The 20,654-nt window shown below is 41.3% G+C and overlaps 1 protein-coding gene across 2 annotated transcripts in view; it reads right to left on the bottom strand.

The window, feature by feature from the left end:
- MCTP1 (multiple C2 and transmembrane domain containing 1) overlaps positions 1-20,654 on the bottom strand; it is a 236,695-nt gene that overhangs the window by 159,314 nt on the left and 56,727 nt on the right. For both annotated transcript variants that reach the window (XM_053474807.1, XM_053474815.1), the window contains exon 2: positions 15,306-15,420. In XM_053474807.1, coding sequence (XP_053330782.1) covers positions 15,306-15,420 — 115 coding nt within the window. The remainder of the gene's footprint in view (positions 1-15,305; positions 15,421-20,654) is intronic.

Below are 20,654 nucleotides of genomic sequence, written 5' to 3'. Positions count from 1 at the left end.
ACCCCCACCCCCACTCTGCCCTGCACCCCCACCCCCACTCTGCCCTGCACCCACACTCACGAACCGCTCTGTGCGAATGGAGCCACTCGCACAGAGCGAACCGCTCTGTGCGAATGGAGCCACTCGCACAGAGCGAACCGCTCTGTGCGAATGGAGCCACTCGCACAGAGCGAACCGCTCTGTGCGAATGGAGCCACTCGCACAGAGCGAACCGCTCTGTGCGAATGGAGCCACTCGCACAGAGCGAACCGCTCTGTGCGAATGGAGCCACTCGCACAGAGCGAACCGCTCTGTGCGAATGGAGCCACTCGCACAGAGCGAACCGCTCTGTGCGAATGGAGCCACTCGCACAGAGCGAATCGCTCTGTGCGAATGGAGCCACTCGCCCAGAGCGAACCGCTCTGTGCGAATCGCTCTGTGCGAGTGGCTCCATTCGCACAGAGCGATTCGCTCTGTGCGATCTGTGCAGAATACTTACCTCCGGAACGCGTCACATCCGTCACGTAGCTAGAAGGCGGAGACGGCAGAGCATGTAGCAGAAGCGGGGAACGCTCGCGGAGGTAAGTAAAAGGAGCCGAGTGCTCCAACAACGAATTGATCACTCGATTAATCGATAACGGAAATCGTTATCGATGATTTCCGTTATCGATTATTATCGATTTTATCGATTCGTTGTTTCAGCTCTACTCTGCATTATGCAGCAATCATGTCCAAAACCAGACAGGACTTTCCCTGCTGCAGTTTGCAAGAGAAAATATGTACATATTTCTACATTTCTACATTAGCAGTTGGCAACATTCTGGGATTTGTCTTTGTTTAAGGAAAATTGTGCAATCCATCACATGATACAATAGCAAAATTACAAAAAAAAGGGGAAAAAATACTTTCCCCCTTATATACGGGGGGGGGGGAAACTAAAAAACAAATAACAAAACTAATGACAATGTATCCAGTATATGCGATTGTACATGCATGGAGATTGCACACGCTGCTGATATGTGCTGCGATGCGAAAGATACTGCAGGGTAGGCACACATAATTGGTAGTTGGCAGGAGGTAGGGCACTTGCTATGTGACAACGTCTGATCCCTGCATGTTAGATCAGGCAATTTCTGTAAGCTGACAAGCTCATCCAATAATGGATATTGACTGCCTGCTCCATGCACTGGTTGGCTCATTTATTATAATTATTATTATTTTGTATAGAGAGAAAAAGAGAGGCTGATCATTAATTACTGAACTGCCAGACTCCTTGTTTCCCATTTCCCTGAATGGGGTGTAAATGTAGTACACTTTACCCTTAGAGTGCAGGATTTGGAGCACATTTTGCCTCTTTTGAGACCATGCAATTTTTGTAGTTAGGACAAAGTTTAGACTTTACACTTTACCTAGGAGAATATATATATATATATATATATATATATATATATATATATATTTATATATATATATATTTGAAATATCCAGCCCATATAATCACGGCTGCAATGCTCAGCCCTATAATTTCTTACATCACATAATTAAGATGGGTACCGGGAGCTATAGAAAAGAGGTGTAAACATAAAGGGGCGCTTTTATCACAAATCAGCACTCACAGAAACTTAAATATAGGTAGATTAATGAATAAATGTATTTAATACCAACATTCATATAGGAGCAGCATTAGTGTGAATCACCACAACAATATATATTAAATTCATAAACATGATTATTCCAATACATATTAATAATTAAATAGCCAAGTCAGTAAATGTAAATATATAAAATGAAATAAAGTTAGTGTTACTCCAACACAATATATATATATCCTAATATCAAACAAAATGGTCTCTGAAGGTCTTGTTATGCAGGCTATCAAAAAGGCACTTAAAATTCAATTGAGGCACAACATCAAATGAAATTTACATTACTTCTGGTGAAATTAACATAGTCATACAATCCACAAATTCTCAAGGCTAGAGCCTTTTAGTATAATGGTGAGCTAACTCGCCCTTTCAAGTACATAATACATCCCTTATACAGGATCGTCAGAGCCTTATGTTGGCCCATACAGAGCTTCTCAGTGTATGTGGGCTATAATCACTCGCGATTCTGATGAATTTCCCACTATGTGGCTGGAGTTTCTCTGAGATGTTGCAGACAAATTCCCGCGACAGACCCAAAAGAATCCAGTGTGGTGAAATGATCGTTGGTCGCATTTTGTATGGGTCTCTTTATCGGTTCTCCTAAACAGCGAGTTAAGCACGATTGGCACCTTATTGAACTTATTGACTGAGGCACGGGGACCTGATGCAATATGACTGAGCACCTGGTCACTATACTAAACACAGGACATCATGAATCATGAAATTACTCTAATTTCATTGCAATGTATGGCAGGACAATTTTTTGTAGAATTTGTTTTTTAACAACATGCACTACAACAATAAATATGCTAACATGTCCTAGACTTAAGCCCTTTCCAAAAATACCACTTGAGCATTCTGTATTAAAATGAAATAATCTCACCATTCTGAAGGTGGATGTTTGCAAACTGCCGGAAGATATTCTACCACTAGATGGCAGCAAAGTCTTCTAAACAGGTTCCATGGCTAACCTGAAAGATTCTAGGTCCAGTAAGAGCAATAAGAAGCAACAATAAAACATAGGCTAACTATGAAGACAATAGGGTTTCAAAAATCTTAGCTCTTGAGGTTAATTTTAGATTATTTTTTAAATTAATTTGTTTATTTTACTCTAAAAAGACACCTCGGTTGAGTGTCACATACAGACCCACCAATGAAGAAAGTGAAAAGGCAATTTGTATAAGTATGTTAATATGCATCCTTTAACTTGTAGGGAACAATAAAGTACTTAACAAAAAGCTGCAGCTTCAGCGCTTCAGCATTACCACCCACCCTCCATGGTCCTGTTTTTATGAATCAGAAGATGTGGTGGGAAAGAAGTCTACAGAATTCCTCCAAGTATTAGCAAGGAAACCCAAAGAAAAGGGGACACTGCTATCATATGCATAAAAGTGCAGAAGGGTCTGTTTAATTCTTCCATGTGCAGGACAGATTTGTGTATTTCTGAGACCAAAAGCTGACAGCTTTCTTTCTTTGAAGCACTACTCTTTAGCCTATCCAGCCACCTCAATGAAGAACTAGCATCATGTTCTGCCACTTTCTTGAAGTGATACAGTCTTTAAAGTTTTCAAATACTTAACCTCCTTTGGAACAGTAGGAATAAACAAATTTTTCCCGAGGCCATGTTAATATTAGGAAAGTGTTGTATTTACCAGTATCTTAACAGACTCATGAATACAAATTGATTTTCAGAATGCAAGTCCTGGAACTTGGACAGAGTGTTATCCTCAGGCAACGGAGACCAATTCATTCATTGGGTGATACAACATTGGTATGTTCAGTGAGTTGAAAAGTATTCAATTGTCAAACAAATTCAAAATGTGCAAAACTATATATAATATAATATATAAATATATATATATATATAATTAGACAGACTTGAGTAACTAATTATGTGAGTAACACAGTGATTGCATTGATTTGCAAAGGGAAGAGCTCAGTAAAGTCTTTTAATAGCAAAATGCCATACCTTCAAAGTAAAATACACTGTTGAATATAATTGAACCCGTGTCACACCCTAGAAGCAAATTTTACTTTAGTTTAAAGAGTGGTTGGTAATAAGTTCATACGGTACATTGTTGCAAATGTTAGGTAATCTAAGTGATACAGGATCTGTCGCTAGCGACATTGTTGGTTACAGTGGCATGGATGCCATGTTTATTTGGCACCTTCAGATTTTCCTTTCATTTTGAAACAAAGGCAATTCCCAGTACATTTAAGTTTTGCAATGAGCATAAACAAAAGTCAGGGTTAGACGTTAACTACGGTTGGAATATATTCGTTCTGACCTGTATCTAGTCCGGGACATTTGTATGTCAGTTTTTCTAGACCTACAGCTGAAAAAGGCAGTCAAGGTGAAAATTCTTCATACTCTCACTTAGGGTTGCTTGGTACTAGAGCCCTGCGCGGGACTGCTTTTTTAATCCCGCTCCCGCCTGCTCCCGCTGTTTTTAATCCCGCTCCCGCTCCCGCAATGTGGGTGTTCCGCTCCCGCCCCATTTGTGGCCAATCACACTCACCTCCTTACCTGATTTCCCGCGAAGTCCCGCAAGGCTGCCCTCGAGTTGTTCCCTCACAGCGTCTCTTCTCTTGCTCCGCCCAGGAACAAGGCGGAGTCACAGGAAGTGACGTCACATCATGTGACTCCGTTTTGTTCCTGGGCAGAGCAAGATAGGAGACGCTGTAAGGGAGCAGCGAGAAGGCATCCTCGCAGGACTGCGCGGGATTACCGGGACCCGCAGGTACAGTGCCTGACCGCCCGCAGCACCAGCAAGACCGCCCGCAAGTTTTTTGGTATATATATCTTAAAAAGAAGGTCCTGATGGTGTTAATGGTCACAAACATCTTATATGACACATCCGTTGTTTTTCATCACAGACCCGTCTCAAAGTGTTAAGGAACCAAATCAAGAGTAATACTGTTGACTAAAAGTATGTGCTCATTCTCATGGGAAACTGTTAAAAGTCTACCATTAAACATTAAAAACCCATCTATAGAAAAAACTTAGGGTGACATTTAGCTATTTCAAGAGCATGTGCACACTGAAACATCAAGCACCTATTAAAACAACCTGTGCCAACATGGTAGGGTAAGACCTAGGGATTGTGCACCTCTTTAACCCCCTCAATCCCAGGGGTTTTTGGTACCTCAAACTCCCTCATCGGAGTGATCGAGTAGCCCAGCAGGGTCTAGATAGACCCTGCAGGGATACCCGATCCTCCCGTGAACTTCCAGGTGACGTCAGTAGTGACGTCACCTGGAAGGGAAAGCCCGATCTCGCGATCGGGCATTTCTATCTGTAACAGTTTTCCGGCTTCGCGCCGGAAGCTGTTACAGGAGATCGGGCAGCAGAAAGCCGGCGACGCTGGCTTCTGCTGCCAGGGGGAGTCCAGGCTGTCAAACGACAGCCTGGTCTCTCGTGCAGCGGCAGGGATGTGTCCCTGACGCTGCACGAAGAGCTAGACGTACCGGTGCGTCCATAGGGGTTTCTTAGTGGGCGTTTTTTGGATGTTCCGGTACGTCTAAAGGGGATTGAAGGGGTTAAATAAATTAGAAATGTAAAAAAAAAAAAAATATATATAACAAGGTACATTTCATGAACTAGTACTTTCAGTAAAGTGTGTTTAGCAGCAGGACCCAAGAAAGGGGGCAATACCCATTTTGAATCTGCCTTGAGTTCTGCCTCACCTTCGGGATAGACCTGTGTACTACGGTCTAAAATTACTTTTCTTATTCACATTCATTACAAATTGTTGTCTGGAAACATGTAAAACTGAGATAAGCTGGCAAATGAAAGATCTAAATCTCCAAAACTGAAAAAAAGCAACAGACTAAATGAAAAAGCAAAAACAAGCTTTAGCATTTTCATTAGTGAGAATCACGTGTACAATCTGTGACTGCTTACAGATCCAAATATTAAAAAATGATCAAACTGGGAATCACAGCTTCTCCGTTTATAACATTAACAGGATCAATTGGTACATGGAGCAGCCAGACAACCTGGCTGCTCGCTAAAATGTTAAGTAATCAAGTGATTAAAAATAATAAAAACAATGTAAAACCAAAGTAAAACAAAAAACACACAGCCACATTCATGTAAATATAATTTTTTTTTTTTAAAAGATGGCTTTTGTGGACTACAATTCTCTTTTCTACCGCCACTCTTTGCCAGGCTGCTGATGAGGGTGGTTGGAATTGTAGTCCTCATAAGCAGATGCATCCGTAGTACAAAGTAAATGCCATACTTGTGGACCTATATTTTACCTAGATGTTATTTCTAAAATGATTAGCATTAATAATAATAATAATTAATGGAATCCCTTCTAATGTGTGCTTACCCTACAATATGCCGTTTACATAGCATCACCTACAGAGGCTTCATGTGCAATCCACATGTATGTATAGCCACATCTATTGAATAAATGTATGCTGTGGGGGCTTTTCAGAAAATTAGTTTGTTACTTTTAATATTTGGTTAGGCATTTATGTGGAAATAATGGGGGGGGGGCATTTTTCTTCCACTATATCATGTGATCCCTTAACATATTCTTGTTCTATCAATAGCTAATTTGTCCCGAGAACAAATATATAGATTTCCCTGCGTAACTTGTTGCTCTTTATAACATTGTCGTCTTACTATAGATATAGCAGAAATATGCAAATTTGGCTGGGCTGCTCAAAGGCACTAAAAAGGATAAGAAAACTTTTAGACGTTCAGCACAGTACATGGAACCTGACTTTCACAAGTATGTCTCTGAAACTTTAAGCCTAAATGTGTTAATCAATCTTTTTTTCCTTGCACTTTACCTTTTTTTCCTTGCATTACAGTTTCTACTGCCCGTCTAGAAACTATTTCTTGATTTACCCTCGTTTCCACCCTGTTTATTATATTGCTGTCCTCTATAACTTAAAGCAAAAAACGCCCCCCCCCCCATTTCTTGAATGAATCAGCCAAATAAATCAAGAAACCAATTTAAGAGCGCAATGAATCACCTGGCTTTATCAAGTAATAACAATAGGGAGTTTGTCATTGTGTACCTGACCATTGTTTGGAGTACAGATAATTTTGCGGGGTAAACAAAGGCCTCTCAATAATTCCTTTGGCAGAAACGCAGGAAAATAGACATGTTTTCTTCAAAGCTGTTCTATAGCACTTAAGATTTGTTAAGAAAGGCTGTAGCATAAAATGTTAACTGTTTATTAAATCGGAGTTGAAATACTTCAGATTATCTCTAATCCATCTCATTACCTGTATGTAAAACTCCAGTTCTCGAGAGCCACAAAGAGACAAAGCATTTTGTGCATTTTTACTGAAAACAAGTAGTCTGATAACTTTCTAATACAGATGCCTGTGCTCAAGATGGAATATTCAAAAAAAGTGTGATCTATTTGTAGCCCTTGTCATCATGTTTAGCCTTCTCGTATCCTTTTGCTCTTCTTTCTTCTATTTTTGCTGTTGTCTCATCTTATTTTGCTCTGCTCTTTCCTCATTTTCCCAATACGTTTTTCCCCCTTTCTCTTCCTCTCTTCTCTCCTTTTGTCAGGACTCGGGTGATCAGGTCGGGTAGGAGCCCATGTGCAGGGGATACTTGGGGGTTCAGTCTGTAACCCACGGTGCATGATTATGCAAACAAAGACACCACAAACAGAAATCCAGGTAATGCAGTGTATTTTTTGTATATAACAGGACCAGCAAATAAGGGTAATACAGCAAGAAACCGGACGTATGGCAAAATAAAATACTGGTAATAAGTCTTTTGGCAGGGAGCCCGCTTGGAAGGGCACGAAAGCCAGAGAGCCCGCTTGGAAGGGCACGAAAGGCACACAGCCCGCTTGGAAGGGCACGAAAGGCACACAGCCCACTCGGAAGGGTACGAAAGGCACACAGCCCGCTTGGAAGGGTACAAAAGGCACACAGCCCACTCGGAAGGGTACGAAAGGCACACAGCCCGCCTGGAAGGGTACAAAAGGCACACAGCCTGCCTGGAAGGGTACAAAAGGCACACAGCCCGCTTGGAAGGGTACAAAAGGCACACAGCCCGCTTGGAAGGACACAAAGCAGGGAATCCACTTGATCATGACACAAAGCAGGGAACCAGGAACAGTACAGGTGCAGATTTCTATTAAATAAATTTAAAAAAGCCAAAGCAAAGCAAAGAAAACCATAAAAAGCTATATTTATCTGAGGCCACTTGGTCTGATAAACACACAGATAAATCTTTCTGGGTATTGTACCTGTGCTGTTGAAGCAATAACAAGACTTACAATAAAACCATCCCTTGACACAATGGGAAATCGGGGTAAACTAAGGGCAATGTGAGAAATAATGTGTCTACATATTGCATTACATTACACAGGGGAAGCCAAAATATCACAATCCATAAAAAAAAACCAAAAATAAAATCCAATTTCCGGAGAACCGCATAAAACATTTATAAATCCTCTCTTCCAAACCCATTAAATGAATGATTGGTGATATAATACAGCCTGGACTCCAGGTAAAGATGTTACACAAAAAGTAATGTGTTCTATCAACGGGAATAAAATAGTCCTGTGTTAGGAGTCCGCATGTGTATAAAAATGCTTACATGGCAACTAGCTGGGGATGGGGAAAGGGACAATTGCATATTGGGGGGGATTCTGCAGAACCCCCTCCATGTATAGCAAAAAGGGACACCATAAAGATTTAAAGCAACCACACAGCTATCATATGCATTAAAGGGCAAAATATGGCAGGAGTGTTCCTTTACGTACCCCCGCAGAGGTTTTAGCTATGTTGGAAGCAGTAACTACAATGTATCCACTACATCGCATCCAGTCTGCTGTAGGGGAGGCTGCCTGTTCATGTGAGTAGTTATGGCTTCTACTGTCGGAGAGAGACCGGATTATGGTGGAGCACCTTCCCAGCAGAGGTGGCAGAGGCATATACAGTAAGGGTATGTATGGGATAGGTATGACAAGACCAAGGACTGATTAAGATTGGAGTTTTTCATCACAAAAATGTGCAGACTAGACAGGCCCAGTGTTTCTTATCTGCTGTCAAGTTATATGTTTCTATGAAGTCAACCTGCTTAAAAACTGGCCACTTGGCAACACTCATATTATATTTGGAACTGGGTTATCAAATGTTGTGAAGATCAGTTTTATGAGCATAAATCAATAAGCCTCTATTCTAATGTCTAACCACATACATAAGCGTGGTAATTATTATTGGTGAAAACAGTTAAGCATCAACCACAAAACATGAAATAATATTTTCCTTTCCTATTGTTAAAGGGATAATCAGGTTTATACTGTCCCACAGGAGCCTTATACGTAGTGCAGTAAATTGATGTGAACATATTACCATAAACTCAGTTAAATGCTTCCGATCTACCCTGTGTGTCAAATTGACCGCATTGACCACTGAAGGACAGCAATACTCTCCATGCGAGGAAACAATATACATTAACTACTTTAATAATAGACATTAAGAGATTTCTAGGAAGCCAGGGACTACATAGAGACCCCCCCCCCCCCATTGAATTGTAACAAGCAATACGTATTCAGAAAAATCACAGAATTCACCTGAGCTCAGACATTGCTTATATGTAGAAGCCAGAGCTAGTAACGGGAATAGATGAGCGTTTATATCTATATCAAGCCAGGTTTTATAGTATGTATGTCTGTGTGTGGGGATGTCAGTGTGTGAACACATGTATTTGGGTATGTTCATGTGTGTGTCTGGATATGTTAGTGTGTGTTTAGGTATGTAAATGCATGGCTGGGTGTGTCAGTGTGTGTCTATGTATGCATGTGTGTCTGGGTATGTTAGTGTGCGTTTAGGTGTGTTAATGCATGGCTGGATGTGTCAATGTGTGTCTGTTAGTATGTGTGTCTGTTAGTGTGTGTGGGGATGTCAGTGTGTGAACACTTGTCTTTGGGTATGTTCATGTGTGTGTCTGGGTGTGTTGGTAAATGTGTATGTCTGGGTATGTTAGCGTGTGGACATGTGTCTTTGGGTATGTTAGTGTATGTGTCTGGTTGTGTTAGTTTGAGTAAATGGGTATGTTTGTGTGGCTAAAAGGCCATATCTTCTCTCAATAAGAAATGAATTCAGCCGACGCACACATAAATTTCGGGTGTGCAATCACTTATCCTTGTGTGCTTTCCATTCCCTCCACAGTTTTAGGTTTATCTGTGCTACTGTAACAATCCCGCAATGTCTGCGTTATAAACATTATACAATCTAAGTAATTTCTCATGGTCCTTGTGCCCTACGTATACTACAATATCTGTCAGCAAAAGTGTACATGTCCCACAGGTGGAAGTTGTATGTTACACATTCAGTGAAATAAAAGTTAAGTGGTAATGGGATTTCCCAATACCTAGAGATAAATCCCTGTATGCAAAAAGCTCTGCTTACATTTTCAAATTATAAATAACTTCTAACCACTGCACGCAATATTATGATTTTTTTTTATCTTGTGTTGGCTATTTGTACATTAAATATTTTGTGCCTGCTATGTACAGAACATTGTGATTTATATTTATGCTGTAATTTTAAAATAAATACCTTTTTTTCAAAATAAATGTTTTTTATTGTCTGCGGTATAATTGAACACAATATTGTGTGTACAGTACACCATTGCCTATAGCATACAGGAAATGAAGAATAACATTTCAGCAAATCAAATTTATCTGATTATTGTTTTCTTCAAGAAATTAAGCATTATTTAACCATTTGGATTCTCACACACTGTTTTTGTCTATTTGCATGCATTTAAAGGACTGTGTCTTCCTTCCATACTCATTGTGTGCGTACTTCATCATGTTTTGTCTCTTTATATCTCTGTATATCTCTTTTGTGGGTATCTCTCTTTCTTTCACTTAAAGTGACCACATTTTATCTGAAACTGGTGTTAAGTAGGTGTAAGACTGCATGACAATTAGAGTTGAAAGTGTTTAGTGCAATTTTATGAGTCCACTATTAACAAGAGAAGATGAGAATAACTAGAAGCTTCTTGTATGTTTACCTTATGTGTTAAAGTGTCAAATGGCAGTTTCTTACATCTAATTAAAAAATAATTGTGATAATTTCTTATTAAAATGCAGTTACATAGCTTTTGTAAGCGCTACACTATTCTGGATTAGCCACTGTAACAGTCAACAGTAGGTTTATTTATACTATTAGAATTGTATTTATTTATATTATACAGAATTCTTAATTTTATAAACCAGAATCATATTATAAATAGGGCTGCAACTAACGATTATTTTAATAATCGATTAATCGGCCGATTATTTTTTCGATTAATCGATTAATCGGATAAAAAAAACAATATGCAAATTTTTCGTTTATTTAAAAGAATTTAATGAACTGGATGTTAAAAAACAACTTAAAATTTACATTAACATTCTTATTTTGTTATGATGTAATAAAAAACAATATTTTCAAAGTACAAGAACCCAAACACAATATTTATGAAACAAAATAACCCCAAACATTCTGAAAAGAGGTGGACTATTACTGTTCAAGAAACTTTGCCCCAGCACTTTGCACTTTGCACCCAGCACTTTGCACCCAGCACTTTGCACCCAGCCCTGGCACTTTGCACCCAGCACTTTGCACCCAGCACTTTGCCCCAGCCCTGGCACTTTGCATCCAGCACTTTGCACCCAGCATTCAGCACTTTGCACCAGCACTTTGCACTTTGCACCCAGCCCTGGCACTTTGCACCCAGCACTGGCACTTTGCACCCAGCACTTTGCACTGTGCCCCTGCACCCAGTCTCTAACTCTGCCCTGCACCCAGCCCTGCCCCCACATTCTGCCCTGCCCCCACACTCACACTCTGCCCTGCACCCACTCTGCCCTGCACCCACACTCACACCCTGCCCTGCATCCCCACCCCCACTCTGCCCTGCACCCAGTCTCCCACTCTGCTCTGCACCCACACTCACACCCTGCATCCCCACCCCCACTCTGCCCTGCACCCAGTCTCCTGCCCTGCACCCCCCACCCCCACTCTGCCCTGCACCCCCACCCCCACTCTGCCCTGCACCCCCACCCCCACTCTGCCCTGCACCCACACTCACGAACCGCTCTGTGCGAATGGAGCCACTCGCACAGAGCGAACCGCTCTGTGCGAATGGAGCCACTCGCACAGAGCGAACCGCTCTGTGCGAATGGAGCCACTCGCACAGAGCGAACCGCTCTGTGCGAATGGAGCCACTCGCACAGAGCGAACCGCTCTGTGCGAATGGAGCCACTCGCACAGAGCGAACCGCTCTGTGCGAATGGAGCCACTCGCACAGAGCGAACCGCTCTGTGCGAATGGAGCCACTCGCACAGAGCGAACCGCTCTGTGCGAATGGAGCCACTCGCACAGAGCGAATCGCTCTGTGCGAATGGAGCCACTCGCCCAGAGCGAACCGCTCTGTGCGAATCGCTCTGTGCGAGTGGCTCCATTCGCACAGAGCGATTCGCTCTGTGCGATCTGTGCAGAATACTTACCTCCGGAACGCGTCACATCCGTCACGTAGCTAGAAGGCGGAGACGGCAGAGCATGTAGCAGAAGCGGGGAACGCTCGCGGAGGTAAGTAAAAGGAGCCGAGTGCTCCAACAACGAATTGATCACTCGATTAATCGATAACGGAAATCGTTATCGATGATTTCCGTTATCGATTATTATCGATTTTATCGATTCGTTGTTTCAGCTCTAATTATAAAGTGATTGCAGGAGTCCTTGGTCTGTAATTTTGTATACCGCCACGTGCTGCTGGATTTGATTCGGTTACACTACATCTTAAATATGAAATGTAATAGGTGACAAGCAGGTGGCTCGACTCATAACAAACCTTCTACTAAGCAGCACCCACATAGCGCCTGCTTGAAATCTTAGAAGATTTAATAATCCATAGAAAAGGGCAAACCTTTTCAATAAATTATACAAAGAAGGACAACTGTACTTAATAAGACAGAAACATACTAAATTATATTGAACGGGCTGTAGAGGTTATGATGTGCCGAAAGCTTTTTGTGCTGTTCTAGATCCACAATGCCAGTTATATGTAGTAATAGATGGTTATCTGACATTTGAGCGTCAAAAATAAGTGTTGACCAAAGGGAAAGCCCCAAATAAGTTAAAACAAAGACGGCATAGCGATTGGGGATTTTTAGGTTTAATTAATAGAGATTACACTGTAAAGTTTATATGGTTTGCAAGGTGGTAAATCTATTCCTGACCGAAACCATGGTAAAATAAAAAAAATAAAAGATCAGTGGGCTAAAGCAAACAGCAACAGAAAAACAAGGCATTTGAAATCATGTACAAAAGCTTCCTATGAACATGCTTTGCCAGACCCATTGCTATATTCACAAGTGAAAATCTAATTCGACCACCTATTACTCTATTATACACTGTTCAAAAAGACCCGTGGGGAATATTGACAGATATTGTGTTGATCGCATGCATTATTGCATTTATTTATAGCATGACTGCTTGTAAATATCCAAGCAATTCTGTTTGACATTATTTCTCGTGTATAATTTAAAACAAAATCCCAATTATCTACATTTAAAACATAATTACATCTATTTAGCTATAGCCATAAAAGCTGAAAAGGAGAAAATTGCATACCCCAAATTATGTGTTGAGGAGGCTAATTTAGTGGTGCACCCATGCTGTCCTTTGTACAGGAGATAACTTAATTTACGACAATTGTCTCACACACTTACTTTATATGGTAACTATTATATTTACACTTTATGACTAAAGTATATGGATGCCTCATCATCACACCTATGTTAGCTTGTTGGACATCCCATTCTAAAACAACGGACATTAATATGGAGCTGGCTGCCCCTTTGCAGCTATAACAGCTTCCACTCTTCTGGGAAGGCTTTCCACAAGATTTTGGAGAGTTTCTGTGAGAATGTGTGCTTATTGAGCCAAAAGAACAATTGTGAGGACAAGAAGGCCTGGCTTGCTATCAGAGTTACAATTCATCCCAAAGGTGTTCGATGGGGTTGAGATCAGAGCTCTGCGCAGGCCGGTCAAGTTCTTCCACACCAAACTCATCCAACCATGTCTTTATGGACCTTACTTTGTACACAGGGGCACAGTCATGTTGGAATAGAAAAGAGCCTCCCCCAAACTGGTGCCACTAAGTGTAACATTTCACCCTTCGCTGTCTGGACTTGTTTAATGCTACTCATTTCACGTTTCCAGCCACTAATGGCCACCCTTGCCACTCAGAACCACTCAGACTGATTATCAGGTCCAGCTGCACCTTATTACCTGATTTAGCCAGCCTATATAAACCTGCCCAGCCCTTCAGTCTGGGCCTTGACATTAACATTTTAGGACTGCCTGTTTTGGTTCCTGATCTGCTCCTGTTTTGGTTCCTGATCTGCTCCTGTTTTGGTTCCTGATCTGCTCCTGTTTTGGTTCCTGTATTGTTCCTGAGTTGCAGCCAGCGCCCCACTAGGGGACTCCCAAGTTGAGTGCCCTGCATACGGGCTCCCTGGTTGAGTGCCCTGCAAGTGGGCAACCTGCCGTGTGCCCTGCAAATGGGCTTCTAGTTGTGTGTGCCCCATGCAGAGGGCTTCTAGTCGTGTGTGCCCCATCCAGAGGGCTTCCTGCCGTGTGTGCCCCATCCAGAGGGCTTCCTGCCGTGTGTGCCCCATCCAGAGGGCTTCCTGCCGTGTGTGCCCAATCCTGAGGGCTTCCAGCCGTGTGTGCCCCATCCTGAGGGCTTCCAGCCAAGAGACTTTCCTTGTTTATATGTTGTTGTACCATCTGCAATACAACTATTATCAGCATCCTCTGTCTGTGATTTATTTCCTGCGCCTGTCTGTACCAACCCCAAGCCATCATGCATCGTGGGGTACAGAAAGAGCCCCTCGTATCCCCTGCACCTGGGCTCCTATCAGACCTGCTCACCCGGTCCGTGACACTAAGTTGGACACAAACAATTGTTTAAAATGTCTTTGTATCCCGTAGCATTAACATCACCCTTCATTGGAACTGGCAACAGCTTACACAAGTAAAACATTTTCAAGCCATGCATTTTGAACCAAGTTTAAGATCAGTTAAGGTTTAGATGAGTCCATGAATCAAGACTCATGAATATTGGATATTACGGCTGTAGAACCTCTACTGTGGATGACTTTGTCAGGGCAACATAGCAGAGAAGATAAAATAGAAGCGTGTTCTGCCATATTGGGTCTTATTTATATATATAAGGACATATAATTTGTTTGAGCAGGACCCTCCTCACCTGTTATGTCCTGTCTACCCATTGTACAGCGCTACGGAATTTGATGGTGCTATATAAACAATAAATAATATTAACCAGGGTCCCACCAAATCTGAGACTTTTGTGATGGCTTCTATAAAGAAGTCAACTGAACAAGCCTTGCCGCAGCGTGTTGTGTCTTATGGCTGAAGTCCAGTCATGTCTGAAAAATAATAATATACATGTGGCACCAATCTACTTGACACATTATAAGTTCCTAATATATACTGGCAGCATTAATTTTGGCACCATTGCCTGGTATACCATTAAATTACTGCAGATCAAAAGTAATGGCAGAGCCCCAAGTGGTAAAAAGTGCTGAGTATGTACATTCACAAATATTTAATCTGTCGGCGTGTCAAACTTTTTTAATGAAATGTCAGATGAAATGATACAATACCTCCACGATCCCGAGCAGCTAAATGAGTTCCTCTCTTCAAAGTAACATCTAGCTGGTACATTCCAAGCTTGGGGACTGCAATGTCGGCATTACTACTTCCAACACTGTTGATTTTCTGAAAAATAAAAAAAGTGTACCAGTTATAAAAAACACAATTTCTACAATTTATGAACAAACATTATAAACTGAGACCTTTTCTCATTAAAACATCAAATTAAAAGTTTGTAAAATCAAATACTTGACAATAAAGAATTCCCATTAAGGTCTATGGAGTTGTTGACTGAGTTACAGTGGTGGCTCGGATGACCTAACTCAACGCCAAGATCCAATATCTTCACTTCAAATTGAGAGACTGTGTTGTTGAGTTTTGAAATTTCAAGTTTACCACTGAGTTGTGTTGAATTACTCATACATCTCCCCACCTGACAAGCCAAACTGAGCCAGCATTCACCTAAATGCAATGACGGTCTGCTTCACCAGTACCTTCCCATCAATAAATCATTGAAGAATAATCCACCTGCAAAGTCACTGTTTGAATTGCTACTTTCCATGCCATTAAAAATGAAAACAGTTGATCATGTCATGTAACCAGTGTTTAAATATACACTTTAAACTGTAGACATTGTGAAACAATTTTACATTCAGCTTCCGGTCCATAGACCCAAATGCTGCTATGTTTGCCTTTTTCAGAAACATCATCTGATTTTATTCCTAAGTAGGAAAGCAAGCATCTTACGCCACAATTCCATGTTGTAAATCTAGAAGTGAATGCTTTGACGTAAATGCCCGAACATTATGTTCATAACCTGAATAATAGACACTCAGTCTTTGCCAATTTGCATTACAATGCCCCCTGTGCTCACTCAGCCTATTTTGTATATTACTCACAGTGTGTTTCAGACCTTTCAGACTATCTACCACTTGTGATGGCTTTAATTACATAATCAAAAGAAAGCACAAAATGTTCAATGGTATGCTTAAAAAATTCATTTGGTGGCTGGTGTACCATTGGCACGGGCAGGTTTAAACAGGGTTTATTTGGTGGTGTCTGACAGCATTCAGACATCAATCACTGACTTGTGTCCCTAAACGAAGGGCATTAGTTAAGCAAGCTCTCTTAGGCCTGCTGATGCCTGTACATTATTTGTTCATCACTTCCCAGTTGAATATCTTAATGTTGTAATAACCGTACATCTTCTCTAAGAAATACCGGTACTTGAGAATTAGAGAAATCTCATTTTTTTCTCTTGGTAAAATATTTTATACCTAAAAATGAAATTGTCCCCTTCCAAACACAGTCCCTAACCCAATCATGAACAAGGTACCAGCAAAATAATAATAATTTGGTGACATATTAAGGATAGAAAACGAAAAATACAATTGAACCTCAGAAGTATCAATACAGTGCATATGGATTACTTGATAAAGCAAGACCTTCAGCTTGGTGTCGAAATTGCTAAATAATATATATTAATTTAAAATAATTGGCACTATTTTAAGCATTTTCCATCCTCCACTGTAAAAAGGGGGAGGCATCTTGAAATGTACTTGTCTTTTTATGAAAGCTTCCTTTTAAAGCTGTAAGAACATACAAGATTTTTCTCTACAGTTTAATGTACCTGACACCACGACCATTGAATAATGCATAATGAAATACTACGTGAGTACTTTAAAATGCATTTTTCCAAAACAAAATAACCTGCTTACGCGACCTAGACGCTGTAGTGCTGCTGCAGCAGCTGCCTTCCTCCTCCATGGTCTGACGCTGATTGGCTGCTAGAAGCAGCCAGTCAGTGACAGGAAAGTGCTCCCATTCAAATCAATAGGAGAACTTGCCACGTGTGCACAGCGTCTGGACGTCTGCACACAGCATTCCCAGAGCCAGTGCTGGCCGTAAGTGATTATATCACATGTAGGGAAATGTATTTGGCCAAATACATCTCATTCCTGGGATTTAGCTGAGTGTGGAAAGGGACAAATGGACGACACAAAAAAAGTAAAGTGCATATGATGGCTGGAATGTCTTCCCCCTCCAAGGCTCATCCTCTGCTGAGCATTTCTATGTGAAACACCCCAGAGAATTGCTTGGATCCAGTTGCTTTCCTGATCTACCTCTCTAGCATGTCCATTAGGCTAGGGCATCATGAACATCTTATGGCAGGTTAAGACATCAACACAGCTACTTGGGCACTGAGAACCTAAGTCCAGACCGTGCTGCCTGCTAAGGAGTCTGGCAGTGACAAGAACCAATGTTTACATTATGTTTTTGTTTTTATAGAGTGCCAGCAATAACATTATTAGAACTATTACAGCAACAATTAACAATAACACTAAAATGGTCAGGTACAGAAGAAGTGGGCGCTGCTCTTGCAAGCTTACAATCTATTAACAGCTTGAGGAAGGAGACAGGAAAAAAAACTGCTTGGGCAAGGATGATGTGATTGTAGCAACAGGAATGTGGAAAAGACAGGCTGCGGGTTGAAGAGAGGTTGTGTGCTTTACTGAATAGACAAGGCTTTACTGAGAGTTTAAAGTAAGTGTAACTGGCAGAGAATATAACAGAGCAGAGTAGGAAACAGTAGAGTATAAGTACTGTCTGGGTAAAATCCTGGATACGCGAGTGGGAAGAGGGAAAAACGACAGAAGAGAGACGTGGGAGGAGGACCGATGGGAGAATTTAGTTCAAAGAAGGCATGAGTTAAGCAAACAATGTTTTTCTGATGTCTGAAGAAAAAAAAACAGGCATGACTGTTCCTTTAATGAAAGCCACTATGATATATTAATAGAGCTATCTCACAAAGAATATTTCATATTTTCTGGGGAGCTGTGTTGGCGGGATTGCGTCATTAAGCACGTTAATTGCATTCCAGTTCTATTGAAGTTTGACTAAATGAATATTCTGAAGGATTTATACAAAAGTTAATGAATGAAGCTACTGTGATTCCTTAGCATTTTCGGTAAAAATAATATTTCACAGAATAGCCCATGTACTGCAAATATTACACATAAATGCAGATGTGTCTCCTACATTCATACAAACGTTCGATAAGCCATCTATAAAATCATTGAGTCACCAGAATTAGGAATCTGCACTCACTCCCCACAGGAACTCAGGTGCTTAGCTGTGCCAGGAAGGGCCAGCTCCCCAGTAAATCAAAAATAGAAGAAGGCTCCAGGCACGCAGGGGTTCCATCAGACAGATTTATTGTAGGAAACAGACAACAACGTTTCGACCTCACGATGAGGTCTTTATCATTGGCAGTTATATTAGATACGTCATTTCAAATGATTATTCTGTAATTGCATTGTCAGATGGAGCAGGAAAAAAATAGCCCCCGCAACATGTTTATCAGGTTTTTTTTTGGCATTTAGTGTAATCAGTTCAATATCTTCACTGGTTTGAAAGGATTTAACCTGAGTCTGTGCTGGGAGCTTGGGGACTGTTAGATTGGCTCCTGTTGGTTTGGATAAATATTTTAGGTACCAGTAGCTCCTTCAACATTTTGTAACTGGTACAATTAATCTACAAATGTTATTTAGAACATTTCATAACATTTTATAAATATACTGACGTGAGTGCTACCTGTAAATACTTGCGTTGCAATACACAGTAATATATTATACTACATACTAGAGACCTGCGCGGGACTGCTTTTTGAATCCCGCTCCCGCTGTTTTGAATCCCGCTCCCGCCCACTCCCGCCCGCTCCCACAATGTGGGTGTTCCGCTTCCGCCACATTTGTGGCCAATCACGCCCGCCTCCTTACCTGATTTCCCGCAAGGCTGCCCTCGAGTTGTTCCCTCACAGCGTCTCTTCTCTTGCTCCGCCCAGGAACAAGGCGGAGTCACAGGAAGGGACGTCACATCACATGGCTCCGCCTTGTTCATGGGCGGAGCAAGATAGGAGACACTGTAATGGAGCAGCGAGAAAGCATCCTTGCGGGGCTGCGTGGGATTACCGGGACCCACAGGTACAGTGCCTGACCGCCCGCTCCCGCCCGCAGCCCCAGAAAGACCGCCCGCAATCTTTTTGGCGGGTCCTGCGGGACCCGCCTCCCAATGCAGTACTCTACTACATACCACCAAGTGAATACAGCGATGAAACCATTTTGCCATCGCCAACATCTGCATTCTGTGAGTATACCTTACTGTCTTGTTCTATCATTTTTTTCCCAGCTACAAACACTTCAACCTCTAAACTTAACCAAACTTATCAGAGAACTCAAGCCAAACTATCAACGTCTCTGAAAATATCTGTTTATTTTAGATGAAATTACTTACAGCTTATAGGTGATACTTTCAGCTACATGATCCATTTCATGCACCATTGGCATACTCTTTATAACTATTCTATTAAATCTCTAATTTATAAGTGGAGGTGTATACATGTGTATGGTGTCCATTTTGGGTCTCCATCCCTCAAACTCCAACTTCCCTCCTCCAAAAGTCATCTTTCCTCTCTAACCTCACTCGTCCATCCTCCATCCTGCCAAACTCATTTCTACCTCCCCACTACTAACAATTTTGTGTCATTTCATGCAACTATTCTCTATGAAATTGCATCTACGATGACATATCAGTGCCTTTAACTCAACACCTCAAAAACCGAGCTACTGGTCATTCTTCCATCTCCTCTATGACCAACTCCTGATACATCTATCACTGTTGAGAATTTCACAGTCTACCCAACAAACTATCTTCACTGCCTGTGTGTCACACTTGACTAGAAACTCCCTTGCAACATCTTCCTAGCATGTCCTTTCATCACACAGAACACTATTAAGATACTAGTTTGTTCCCTTATGATATCCCACTTGGATAATTATATCTCCCTACAACTGCCCTCCTACCCGACCTTTTACAACTCCAATGCATTCTGAATTGGCTCACTGTGCCAGTCCTTCTTGGCTCCTCATACCCTCTTGAATGCAATTTATTTTGCCAACATTTACCTACCAAGCCACCAACAACACGTGTTAATTCACAGAGGTCTGTATATAATTCTGTAACAAGTAATTATATTATTTTATTTTAAAAGGAACTCTATTACTGTATTTTTATTTCTCATTTTTATTTATATTTTTTTTCTCTTTGTGGGAAGAGGGAAAACATTTCACTGAACAAGCCAGTCATACCTGCCCCCTTGGAAATCAATTACGCCACCACATTTCTTGTAATAATACATGTGCAACAAAAGTTTTTATAGCATTCTTTGTTCTTTTATGCTTGCGTTGTTGAATTAAAGGGATATTGAGACTTGTCTTATGATGGTATTCTCACATCATATTTTACCCGCTCTCAAATACAGACATTCTAAACCCACTCACCCTCAAATGCCAAGATCCACA

This window comes from Spea bombifrons, chromosome 1, assembly GCF_027358695.1.
Source record: "Spea bombifrons isolate aSpeBom1 chromosome 1, aSpeBom1.2.pri, whole genome shotgun sequence".
Classification (NCBI taxonomy): domain Eukaryota; kingdom Metazoa; phylum Chordata; class Amphibia; order Anura; family Pelobatidae; genus Spea; species Spea bombifrons.
The sequence above is the reverse complement of the archived record's forward strand: the minus strand, read 5'-3'. Positions and strand labels throughout refer to the sequence as shown.